This window comes from Mesoplodon bidens (genome assembly GCF_964165515.1).
Source record: "Mesoplodon bidens genome assembly, chromosome: 9".
NCBI classification, from domain to species: Eukaryota; Metazoa; Chordata; class Mammalia; order Artiodactyla; family Ziphiidae; genus Mesoplodon; species Mesoplodon bidens.
This window is the reverse complement of record NC_138166.1, coordinates 50273228-50285956: the sequence shown is the minus strand read 5'-3', so window position 1 is coordinate 50285956 and position 12729 is coordinate 50273228. Positions and strand designations below refer to the sequence as shown.

General features: G+C 45.1%; 1 protein-coding gene across 5 annotated transcripts in view; it reads right to left on the bottom strand.

Moving 5' to 3' along the window:
• Positions 1 to 8776, bottom strand: part of CDK6 (cyclin dependent kinase 6) — a 237006-nt gene extending 228230 nt beyond the window's left edge. Inside the window, exons 1-2 of one of the 5 annotated variants that reach the window (XM_081243507.1) lie at positions 8627 to 8776; positions 5180 to 5788 (exon numbers count right to left, since the gene is read on the bottom strand). In XM_081243507.1, the coding sequence (XP_081099633.1) occupies positions 5180 to 5412 (233 nt within the window). In that variant the 5' untranslated portion in view covers positions 5413 to 5788; positions 8627 to 8776. Of the gene's footprint in view, positions 1 to 5179; positions 5789 to 5900; positions 6323 to 7238; positions 7261 to 7411; positions 7476 to 8626 lie in introns of those variants that run through there. The other 4 variants (XM_081243509.1, XM_081243510.1, XM_081243506.1 and 1 more) reach the window with 4 other exon arrangements.
• Positions 8777 to 12729: the final 3953 nt, after the last annotated feature.

Here is a 12729-nt window from a genome sequence, read left to right as displayed (position 1 = left end):
ATGTTTTTAACTATTCTCTGTCTAAAATGAATTCAATATTATCACTTAATTATTTAACTACATTATTTACCCATATTATTATTTAACTCCAGCTATTTAAATGATCATAGTTATTACCCAACTTCCTTAAAAGCAGAATTTAATGGATAATCATCACACTTTTTACAGAATTACTTCAGTAAGGCATACTGCAGAATTCAGGAATTTCCTGAGTTGATATGTCATTTATTCCTGGCAAACTATCACCTTTGTCTACATATAGCTCATATTTTCCGAACTAGAAATGTACTCACTTGAGTTAACTTCTTCCACCAAACAAAAAGAATTATTTTAAAGTTGCTACTCAGATTTTAGAGAAAGTCAACGACTTTAAAATGGCATGACAGACAAGCTGCCTGACCTCTGGCCTTTAGGTTCTTTATGTATAATATAAAAGGGTTGAAAGACTTCCAAAGTATCTTTCAACCCTAATATTCATGAGTTTCCAACGACACAGTGTGAGTACTGGATGTTTCGTTCTTAAAAAACACTCCTGGGAAATCATCAATAGTGAGGCATATTTTTTTAAGGGTAATTTACTTTTAACAAGGAGTCTATTTTCATAGATATCCATTTACCCTTGTCTTAAACATAAGAAAACACACCAAAAGATATTCACATTTATACAAGTTTCCCTTTTAGAAGCCATTTTCTCTTTGATAGAGAACTTCTAGTAATTCCATGGTGATAATAGTTGTGTAAAAAGGATGCAGTGCAATCAATGGCAACAATTCAGCACTACCAAGTTCTTCTGCAGGAACCAGAACATCATTGTGAAAATGTGTATTTACTAAATAAGCTCAATAAATTGGGACCTTCTCAAGGAACTGTTAGAGAATGAAAGACCAAACATATTTTTCACATACTGACATATAAAAAGATAATTTAAACTCCTGCTTTTCCTGCCTTCACTGAAACAAGCCCTAATAAACATATTATTCACCTACAAAACAACACTTTTATTCAGAAGGATTCCCATGAACTAACCCACCTGAGGTTATGACCTAATAATCATTGAGCTGCACGCATTTTTCTGGCGTTTTTAAGAAGTGATTAAATATGCTAATAATCAAAAGTTAACATATTTAGACACAAGTTTACTCACTGAAATACCATGAGTTTTAGTTTCCTGAACCGTACTTGAATTTGAATTACTTTTACTGCTACACTAACAAATTTAATCCCTGGAGACAACACTGATAGCACTTACCAGGACTTTGTAATGACATGATACTATCGTGTATCGGGGTTATGATGATCATCTTATTTCTTCAAAAACAGGGGAATTACTTGGGAGGAGTAGCCAGGTATGATTTACCCAAGTATCTTTCCCAGCACCTAACCCCATGGTTTTTAAACAGTAGGTCCTTCCTAAATCCTTGTTGAGTAAGTGGAGTTCAAATGTTCATATCTATTAATTACATGTCAATGTCTTCTTATACAGATCTCTTTGTATGTGCCTAAAGTGAAATTTAATCCCCCAAAAGCATCTGATTCTGATTAGTGTTTTAGTTATCTAACTATTCAATCAGCAAATTCAGGGTAACCAAATTACCACAAATATTAGTTGCTCTGAAAAAAATGCTTAGCTTAAATATAGCAAAACAAGCCAATGGAAATAAAGAGAACTGAATTTTTAACAAGATAAAAGAACTGCTCATCCCATTACAAGGTTAAGTTCTGTAAATGTAGAGACTTTTTTGACTTGTTCACTGATGTATCCCCAGCTTCCAGCAGTGTCTGGCAAATACTGGGCCCTCAGTAAATATCTGATGAATGAACAGATTGCTGACAAAACATATTATTTTATCTACTATATATATTTAGTTCAGAATGTAAAATAGGATTCATTTGTGGAGTGCAGAAGCTCTAATATAAGCTGATACTGAAGTCTGATTCTGGCAAAGTCTCCAGGATTTGGGATTACCAACTGCAAAATACAAGTAAGTCTACATCCCAGACACTGACTGGCTGATCAAGCCTGGGCCTGGGATATATCAAGCACAGGTAAGCAAGAATTTCAAGTTATTATCCCTGTGCATGCAGGCAGTACCAGTGCCAGCAATAACAAGACAGTTTTTCTGGCAAATATATCAAAATTAAATCTTAAACTTTTGAAAAATGAATATGTTTATTATGCTCCTTCAAGCTTAGAGGCTTAACTATCTGTGGGAGGTGCCTATGATCATGATCAATTACTTGTGACTTGAAGGCACTTATTAAGGCATCTGCCCTTTTAAGAAACCTTTAAAGAACCAGCCATAGGACTGTAAAACGGATCCTGCGGGACAACAATAAATCATAGGTTTGGGGGCCCAAATTTGACAACTCTCCCTTGGAAGGAAAGAATTTGTTGTCACCTGTCCTTGACTTCCTGATCCTGCCTGAACAAATATCAGCATCCTCTAAAATCTGAATTCCTAGTCTAGCTAAGTAAGTCATGGGGGCCAGTAATTGCCCCAAGGCAGAAGTGGAAGAGAAGAAACAGGAAGGAAACAAAACGGAATGGAGATCTGCAGCTCGTGAGGATGACATCATCAATAATTTTCTGAAGTGTCACTGAATTTCATGGCATTTGACTGATGGTCTTTTCTGACAAACTACAGTCTCATTATATTCAAGCAGCTTCTTGGTTCCAGAGCCTGTAATGTCTGGGTTTGAGTATGACTTGTTCTACAGGAAAGGTCAGGTGAACTGAGGCCTTACTGGGAACTTTCTCCATGGCAAGTCCCCCACTAACCTGCCTGAACACAAATGATACGTGGACATTTGAAGCATTCTTAAATTTACGAAGTGTTTTTTTTTTTTTTTTTTTTTTTTTTTTTGCGGTAGGCGGGCCTCTCACTGTTGTGGCCTCTCCCCTTGCAGAGCACAGGCTCCGGACGCACAGGCTCAGCAGCCATGGCTCACGGGCCTAGCCGCTCTGCGGCATGTGGGATCTTCCCAGACCGGGGCACGAACCCGTGTCCCCTGCATCGGCAGGCGGACTCTCAACCACTACGCCACCAGGGAAGCCCACGAAGTGTTTTCATATACACTATCTCAGTTTCTCCTCACAATTCTTAAGAGGTAGATGTCATCATCACCACTTAACATGTGAAATAGTTTTAGAAAATGATGCCTTTGTCTTCAACTTGTAAGTATAGTCTCCTAAAATATCTCAGTATAGAATCCAAGACATGGGTTAGTTAGAAATCTGTAAAGGCATGCCAACCTCAAGAGAATAAATCAAGAGAATAAGATGGATTAGCCAAAATCTACCAGCAAAATGACAAGAACAACCTTCCTTTCTCACAAGAATAAATTGTGCTTTTTAAAGGATGTTACACCGGGGTGCCTCTGTAACACTGCTACAATTGGAAGAACATGATTTTATTTATATACATGATAATCATCCTTAACTGGACACTATCCAAAGGTAACAGACAAAATAAAACAAGAACTTTGGACCTACAATTCTAGTGGTGGAATTCACCCTTTGGGAAGTGTCTAGGTGATTCCACTAGGAAGATAACTAAGTTACAGGGGACAAAATGTACCCTTAACTCTTCTCTCCAATATCACAAAGACTCCCCAAAAGGGTTTTTGTTGTTTTTCAACAAAGAAAACCTACACACAAAAGGTTATCTATTGCTTTTATTTATAATCCCATCTTCCTAAAACACTGATTCCCTCAGTCTCATTATCTTTTGTCCCTCTCTTCTTTACTGGCTAAAATAGAGGTATATTAGGGTCCTGTCTTTACAGCCGTTTACTACTTTATTTATGTATTTATGATTCTTTGCTGCCTTCTAGCCTGAGTCTGACTGTGTCAGGAACAAAGCACAACACAAATCATCCAACCTGGGATAAGAGGAGACAAGCTGAAACCTCCCAGGAAGATTCTGTAGACACTTGGGCTCCCTGAAACTATAGAGGGCTTGGTATTTCAAAGGTCAGCCTTGGGTCTCTCCACTTTGATGACTAATGTTAAACTGTTTGACCTTTTTACAAAAATATTTAGCTGTGCTTATTTACATAATTTCATCCACAGCACACATACAGTAGTAGACACATATTTGTTGAACAGAACCCCTAGACGCATGAGAAGACAGGAAGAAGACCTCAAGACCTCCTTTTTCGAACATACAATCTTAGGAGTTGAGAAAGGTGAAATCACACCCTGATTTGTAGAAGTTTCTGGGCATTCCTTTTCAGCTTAAAACTATGCACCTCTGTTTTAAAAAGAAAAGGATGACACACCACACAATGTCAAACACACAATGGGGAAATTCCAGGATCACTAAGAAAACATCATTATCTTAAGCGACACACACTTTGGTTTAATAGTGGTTACCACACAAGAGAGGCTATAAGAACTAGTGACTCCTCACCCACCAGCACAACCCACCCAGGAAAAGCAAGGGCAGGACCTTTAGAATCTAAAGATTCCACAACCTGGACTCACATCTGACCCTTTGGAGAAGGAGTCTAAGGACTATGCCGGCCCAGAGACATAAAGTAATGCAAACAGGCAACATTTTTGGGAAGAAATTTTTTAAATGACACAAACTGGGCATCAGCACTGAAGTCCTTAGACCATCAGAAATCCTTATTATTATGCAACGTTAATAAAAAGAAACTGTAGGTATGACTGGCAAAACTGTTCTTGAAAGTTTCTGCACTTTTAAACCTTATTTCTACTAGGCCCCGCCAATAAAGTTTTCTTTCTACTAATTATCACCATATCCTCAGACCTCTCGCTCATTCTCTCAAAAATTCCCCCAATGGCCATGGAAACCATGCTGGGGCTGGAGGGGCGCGTCTCAGGTTGGCTTGTTCTGTCCCTAAAAGACGCCCATCTTTCTGGATCCCTTTCAGGGTGGGCAGGGAGAAAGCACTTAGAACTTGCACAGCGGCAAGGAGGCCTGCGCAGGTCACATTTTATGACTTGTCTTTCTGTTCGCTGTCTGGCAAGGTCACCGGCTCTGGCTCGTGGCTCTGTCGACAAAACTTACTCTCACTCGGTAAGGTCAACGGGTCGCGCCGGGCCTCCCTAGCCGCCCCCCTGCCCCGCAATCTTCGTGGGCCCCAGGATCCCAGGCCCGGCCCTCCCACGGCGCGCGGCCCCCGACGGCGCGGGCGCCGCTCCACCGCTCACCTGACCACGTTGGGGTGCTCGAAGGTCTCCAGGTGCCTCAGCACCGCCACCTCGCGGATGGTAGAGAGCGGCATGCCCTCCTCGCCGGTCTGCACTCGCACGCGCTTCAGCGCCACGAAACGGCCTCCGTTCTTCAGGTCCCGGGCCTTGAACACCTTCCCATAGGCGCCCTCCCCGATCTCCGCCACGCATTCGTACTGCTGGTCGGCACGGCTCAGGCCGTCCTTCTCCATGCCGCCCGGACGCCGCCCGGCGCGGCGCCGCTGGGGCGGGCGGGGGGCGCGCTCGGCTCGCTCGTGGCCGCCGCTCGCCTCCTCCCGGACCCCCCGGCCCGCTCCCTCGTGCCCTAGAGCTCGGTCTCGCTCTCTCTCACCCCCGCCGACTACCGCGGTCCGGCGCTCGGACTCTCGCGGCCGCCGGGGCTGGATGGAGCGACCTCCCCGCGGGCGGGCGCAACCCTGGTGCCGCCGCTGCGAAACTCCGCCTGCCGAGTCGCCGAGGAGCAAGCCGATCCCTCCTCTTCCCTCCCCGAAGCTCAGTCCTCTGTACAGACACCAAGGCGATTACATAGTCTTTGCCCGAGCGCGTCTCACTCCACAGTCCTTCCACCTAAAAGAGGAGACGGGAGGACAAGAAGAAAGTGTAATCAGACATCCCAGGCGCCTTCCTCGGGGTTCCTGTAGACACCCCTCCTCCTCCTTCACGAAGCCCCCTTCGCTACCCTCTGTGAGCTCCTGCCCTCTCCCAGGCCGCTTTATCCTTCCTGGGTCCTCCGAGAAAAGCGAAGTTACTTTTCTTTCCCTGCAGAGCTGGAGCCGTCTTCGCGCGGAGAGGTTGCAGGGGCCCCTCGGGGATGAGCGCGGGGCGCGAGACGCAGTGGAACGAGAGGGGGCGTGCCAAGCAGCCCAGAGTGTGCCGGGAGCGCGGGGGAGGGGAGGCGCCGGGCACGTCAATGTCACGGCTTAATATTTATCCTTATATCATTGTGCTGTGCTGCTACCCTCCCCGCCTGCCCAGGCCTGGAGGTGCAGGGAGAGGGGCTTCTGGGGTGCCGTGGGGCGTTTCGGGGTCGTGCACAACCTGGTGTGGAGAGACCGCGGGTCCACTGGTGTGCGGCCGCAGAATGTGGGTGGGGGCTCCCAGGACCCTGTAACCCGAAGCTGGGAGTGTGCGAGAAGGGGTGGTCAGACATCTGCTCGGAAATTGCTTCCTTTCTTTCCACTTTCAGTTTTTCTACGAGGACACATTGTAAAACGACTTGCACACACAAATGGTCTTTTTAGGGTAAAGGAATCTGGATTGGAAGCGGAATTCTTCCTCCGACCTAGAGGACCTCCCTGGTGGAGACCCATCAGGTCGGGGAGGGCTGGAGCTCCCGCTCCTCGGGGGTGGGTGAGCGACAGGGCCCTGGGGGTGGGGTGGGAAGTCGCCCACGGGACCCTAGGAGTGGGAGAAAGAGGTGTTCACCGCACTTCAGCTTGTCGTCTCCTTGGAGAACAACTTCAGAAGGAAGGCAGCATAACCGTGACTCGCCTAGAAATTTTCAACCGATTGAACCTGAGCAAAACTCAGCCTCCCCTTAAAAGGGGTGGGCGGGGGGAGTAAATGCTGTGCCTCCAGGGGAAAGTGAGAAGGGGTTGCGCCCTTGAGGCCTGGACTCGCGAACCCTTCCCCACTCCCAGGGTCGTCCCCAAAGTAGGCAGGAGAGGTGGCTGCTCCACTTCCCTTTCGGCTTAAGGCCGGGTCCGAACAGCAGCCAGTGGCCCCCCAGGAACCCCCCCACACAACAAAGCGGGGTGGGTGGGGGACGACGCACTATCCCTTCCCATTCAGCTGCAATCCAGGACCCAGGGAACCTCCTCCCCACCGCCGCTTTGGCCTCGGCCGGACATTCGCCACTACAGCCGCGTGTCCGAAATTCTCGGGGCACCTCGGAATTACCTGCCCGGCAACCGCTGGCGCGCTTGCCTTCTGCCAGGCATTATAGAAACAAAATGCGCGACCCCCACGGCCTGCGGGCGGAGGGGCCCGCAGCGAGGACAGAGACCCTCACACTCACTCTATTCAAAACTCTCCTTAAAAGGTGAAGGCGAATCCTGGGGGAGCCGAGGAACGAGCCCCTAGAGCCAGAACCGCGGCCTGAGGCAGGCCGAGGGCCACACAGGTAGCAGAGGAGCCGCCGCAGGCTGCGCAGCCCGCCCCCTCCCGCGGCCCCCCCTCCCCTCCGCTCACCAGTCCTGACCGCCGCTCGGCAGCGAAGGAAGCGTCGGGGACGTCCCACCCCCGCAGGGAACTGCGCCCGCTGCCCCCGCCTGGCCCCGCACCGCCCGCCCCGGCTCTCCCCCCTCGCTCCCCGGACTGTAGGCTCCGGCGGAGAGAAACGGGAGCAGCAGTGCCTTTTCCCCCCCTCTCCTCCACTTTTTTTTTGTTGTTGTTGTTGCTTTCCCACGCTGGCTGAATGTGACTTGACCCCATTTCAAAAAAGTTTGACATAGTGCTTCAACATTTCCGCATTCCTCCGCGACTACAAAGGCTGCAGCCGCCTCCTTCTGCTTTCTGTCTCTGCTCTCTGTCTTCACACTCAATGAAATCCTTCATGTGCCTCTCCCGAAGCCTGCCAAGCACCGCAAGGGTCGCCACCAGCGCAGCGACAAGAGGCCGCACCGGGGACCACGACTCCCGCGTGTGCGCACAAGTAGATGCGCCCACGTGCACACTGACGGGCGCGGTGCTGGGCCCGAAGGTGCTCACCCCGGGGCGTGCGTTTTAACTTCGATATTTTAAATTAGAAACGTAAACTGGGAAACTAAAGCAAGCGTGCATCCTTGCGGGGCTTCCAGCCTGGGCACTGGCCGCCTGCGTGCACCCCTCTAAGTGTGCATAACACGCCCGCAGGGGTTGCCAGCAAGAAGTCTGCGTTAACATTTATCTCTTGGTGGGTAAGGTGGAGCCCACACCGTACCTCAACGAGCTTTCGGGGGACGTAAACATAAGGCACCGAAACACATTCTCCCCCATGGAGTCCCCAACAGCAGTGCATTTTAAACCCTAAATGTGGATTATTATGTGAGTTTCCGAGTGGAGTTTGAGTTCCGTTTGAAGAAGCTGGATAAAAAGTGTTTGTGGGTGCGTTTGTGCGCAAGGCTATATGTGAGCTGGCACAGGATCTCGGTGTTGGGGGTCGTCCCTCGTGTGGCGTCCTAATCTGGCGTCCTCTAGCCGGATTAGGAGAAACTCCTTTAGCTCCCCAAAACTAGCCCCCATAACTACCCCGCCTCGGTTCGTAAGGGGTTAACCAAAGCCTATTCCGAGAACCTACCGCCCCCCCAACCCGGTCCCCGTCCCCCCTACCCACCCTCGCCTCCAACACCGGCCAAGCCCCAAAATCTCCCCCGGGGACCCTCCCCCCACCCCGCAGCCCACCCACCCGAGCGCACAGCTCCTTACCTGAGGGGCCCGGCCGCGTCGGGCCTCGCGAAGGGGCTGTGGGTATCAGTCCGACCTTCACACGTGTCCACGGCGGCGCGGAGCAGGTAACCCGGCTTGGAGGAAGGAGCTACCAGCACTCTCTCCGGCGAAGGGGTGGGCACTGCGGCGGAGGGAGGAGGGGCGGCGGAGGGCGCCGCCCGCGCCGCTCGCTGGGGGCGGACGGGGCTGCGGGGCTCCGGCCGGCGCTCGGGGCCCGAGCCGGGGAGGCGACGGGGGCGGGGTTGGGGGCCCCGGAGGCCGACTCTGCCGGAGACCCTCCCGGCGGCGGGGTTGGGGGCTCGGCGCTCAGTGGCAAGCGACTGTGCAAATTAAAGCCTTCCGGAGAGAGGGGAGGCGGCCGAGACCCGGCTGTGCTCTGAGCCTCCCCACTCCCTAGCTGTCTGCTCCGAGTGGGGGGCGAGAAAGAGGGGGGAGTTCAATGAAAATTTCCGGCTTTCACTGCAACTGGAGTGAGGGATCTTGCGACTAAAATAAGAGGCGTGAGAGGGAGAGTGGGATGTGTCGTCGGGAGTCGGCGGAGTTACCAAACCCAGGGTCGCCCAGAGTTGGGGTTTTGACAGAGTGAGGCGGGCTGGGCGTATCAGCAGTCTGTGATGTAGACGGATGGGAAAAACACAAAACAACCAACAATAATTATGAGGGGCCGGTGGGGATGGTAAATACCAACACTTTCCAAGAAACTGAAAAATCAGACCAAAAAAATAACTCTATTTAAAAAAAAAATTGGCAGGACGCCTTGAAGAAAAGAAAATACTAATCTGTCCAAGCACTTTTCACTTTCAGCATGAGCTACATTTGTTTTGTTTTCCTTCGCTTCCTTTCGGCCTCACAAAGCCCTATCTTTTCCTTTTGGACAGAGGATATGACTTGGAAATTGTCAGGCACTCTTGTGGTTAACGATCTACTTGAAGGAGCTGGCCGGTTCACAATTATTAAGAGATTAGCAAATGCTGAGGGTTCACTAAGGTATTTCTGGGGAGGTAAAAAGCCTGAAATTGATTGTAACTAACAGAACTGCAAGGTAATAGACACACACGCACACACACACAAAGAGGAGACAACACGATTCGGTGGGTGCTCAGTTTAAATGCATTATTGGAATTCTGAAATTTGAAACCTTGTAAGAATATATACTTTACCTGCTGAGAAAACCTGAATACAGTTATTTCAAGTGAAAATGAGATTTTGGAGAAAAAGAAAAGTCTTCTAGACTTTCTACAGTGATGTAAAACAAAACTTAAAATAGCTATTTTTTTGGAAAGAATTCAGTGTTTTCCAAAATCTCTATCTGTAGAATACTTGAAACCCTTTAAATATCTTAATGCAAACCCTAAAAAATTTTATTTATTTCAGTGCTCTGTGGAAAAGTTAAAACCCAGAAAAATTCTGTTGGAATTGAAAACACTACCTTATAAATCTTTGACTTCACAGTAGATCAAACTTTTGCTTTGTAAAATTGATTCTATACTACAGTGTGAAGTAACAGGTTAGGTAAATAAAAATTGTTGCATTTCTATTAGCAAATATTTTGCAATGCATTATAATAATTTATTCTTAAAAAATAAAAGTGAATAATTGTGGTTTTTATGCTTAAGATAGTTCATAAAATACATTTTGTGTTTAGAAGCATATCTTCTAAAATGAAATCCAATTTCTGAACAAAATTTGTATGTGTAAAGATATCTATAATCTCATACCTTACAGACTTAAGAAAGCAAATTGTTGGATTTTGTATTTATATAAAATATTGGATCACTACAAATCACTAATTCGACTTTAAACCAGAGACACAAATGGGAATCCTCCATTTTGATAATTGCTTACACTATCAATGCTTTTTAAAACAAGATTTACTTGCTGGTAATTAACACATTTATATAATTCAGAAATAATTGTCAATAAATTGTCATAGGAACCAGCAAATGATTGTAAGAATTTGAGTAAATAATTTGTTTAAAAATATTAAGCTGTAAATATCTTTTAAATTAACTGAAAAATGTCTTTTCTACACTGGGTTGCATTTTGAATTGCTGAATTTGGTAACAACCATAGATGGATTAGAAACTCCATGATTTAGCTTACTACATCACTTGGGCTATGTCAAAAACAATGAAACTTTATTTAATTATATATGTTATTACTGAGTGTTACCTCTCTTTATATCATCTGCTTTCTCTGATACTGTTAATTTATCAGGTTCACTCACCCTGGTTATGGTTCACATTAACCCCTGGTTGGTTAAAACTTCAGACCAGGAAGTTTTACAATGGATTGTATAAAATTAGTAAATACCAGATTGTTTTTGTTTATGGATAACTTCCTCTGTGGGTAACAGGTTATCATAACAAAATTTGCACAAAGTTTATAAACTGTGAACCAAATTCTGACTCCTTTGTTTAGGAGTCTTTGATGAATGAATACATCATTCCAGAATAGTGATTTGTACCAGTATTTTCACACTGCATCTCAGGTATTCTAAAGCTGCAAATCATCTTACAGTTTTTTAAAAATTAGAATTCATGGGATTATTTCCAGATATGATGTTGCAGCTTACCCTAAAAGTTTTCTTAGTGTCACATAAGAGATATATTCCGTGTGTGAACATTTTATACCAAATATCTGTACATTTTTGTTTTCACTAAAATAAAAATATAAATTACAGATCAGAATTAAAATTTTTAACACTTTAAGAAATAAGAAATTTGTTTAAAATTAGTAATTATATAATGTACATCTAATTCTAAATGATCTCTGATTTATATTAGCCATTTGAATTTATAAAATACATTTTCTAGAAACTCAGAAATGAGGTTTTACTAGAATCTACTACACAGTCATCCTAATTAGAGGTCCATGTAAATTTATACTTTTTGTCTATAAAGTTCTGTTTATCATCTTGATAAAAAAACTTTTCTGGTTTAGTAACTTTGAAATTAGTTACCCTCATTTTAACTTGATTTATATGTGTATGTGAACATTACCTTTATTGAGTAATTACCATAAAAAACTTTTTAACAGAAAAAGCATAATATAATTCAGTGCATTTGAATGCATTCTTCCCCCCTAAACAGGCATTTTGGAAACAGGCATTTCCAAGCTGTTTTTATTTGGGGGGGGGGGTTCTTTAAAATATAATATTGAAAATTTGCTAAATATCCTAAAAAAAATCAATTGTACTACCAACTTTTTCAATTGTAAAATTCTGGACTTTAAATTATTTTTTAAGTTCAACCTTCTAAATAACTTGCTTCCTGTCAATTTGGAGATGATCTGGATTTTTCTCTTCTTGTTGCACGTTATCTAGTGCATTTCATTTGAGCAGTGGAACTTGAAAAGGTTTTGATATTTGCCATGAAGAAAAAATATATATGCATTAGTAGCTTATAAAATTTAAGGAGAAAAACCAAACATTATTATCTATTGAAAACATTCCGTTTTCATGGAGTGAAATTATAATTATCCCTATGCAACATGTTAGTACTATGTCCATATTTGTATAATTGTCATCATCTTTTCAATGTTTTCCTTTTGATAGACACTCATATCTTCTTTTTCCGTTGTGTGTGTGTGAGAGTACCTGTATGTTCCCTGGCATATTGTTGTGACACGTTCCAAACATGTTCTTAAGATTCTTTCATCAAGTATATTAGAATTCTGAGTAATCAGAAAAATAACTATGGAAATACACTTACAAAGATGGTGATAGTCACACTGAAATACCTACATTTCCTTTCCGTTTAGAGTGTCCTGTACTTTTCACTGACTTCCTACATTTCTTTTCCAAGATAATATTTGCATCTCAACTGCACACGTGGCCTAACAATTGTGTCACCATAGCTGCCTTTGGTTGAGCTAAAAGCTGTGTACATATTTTAGATAAACTGTTCAGATGAAGCAGTGAAGGTCCAACACAGTGGGGGTGAACGATGATACAGTGGGATCTGGGAGATAGGAAGAAGGACAAAGAAAGTCACCTGGGAGAACCTCCTATGAATGGCTTGGCAGCAGGAATATGTGAAGAAAGCACATGCTAAGGTCCCGGAGCCAAGAGATGTTCCTCA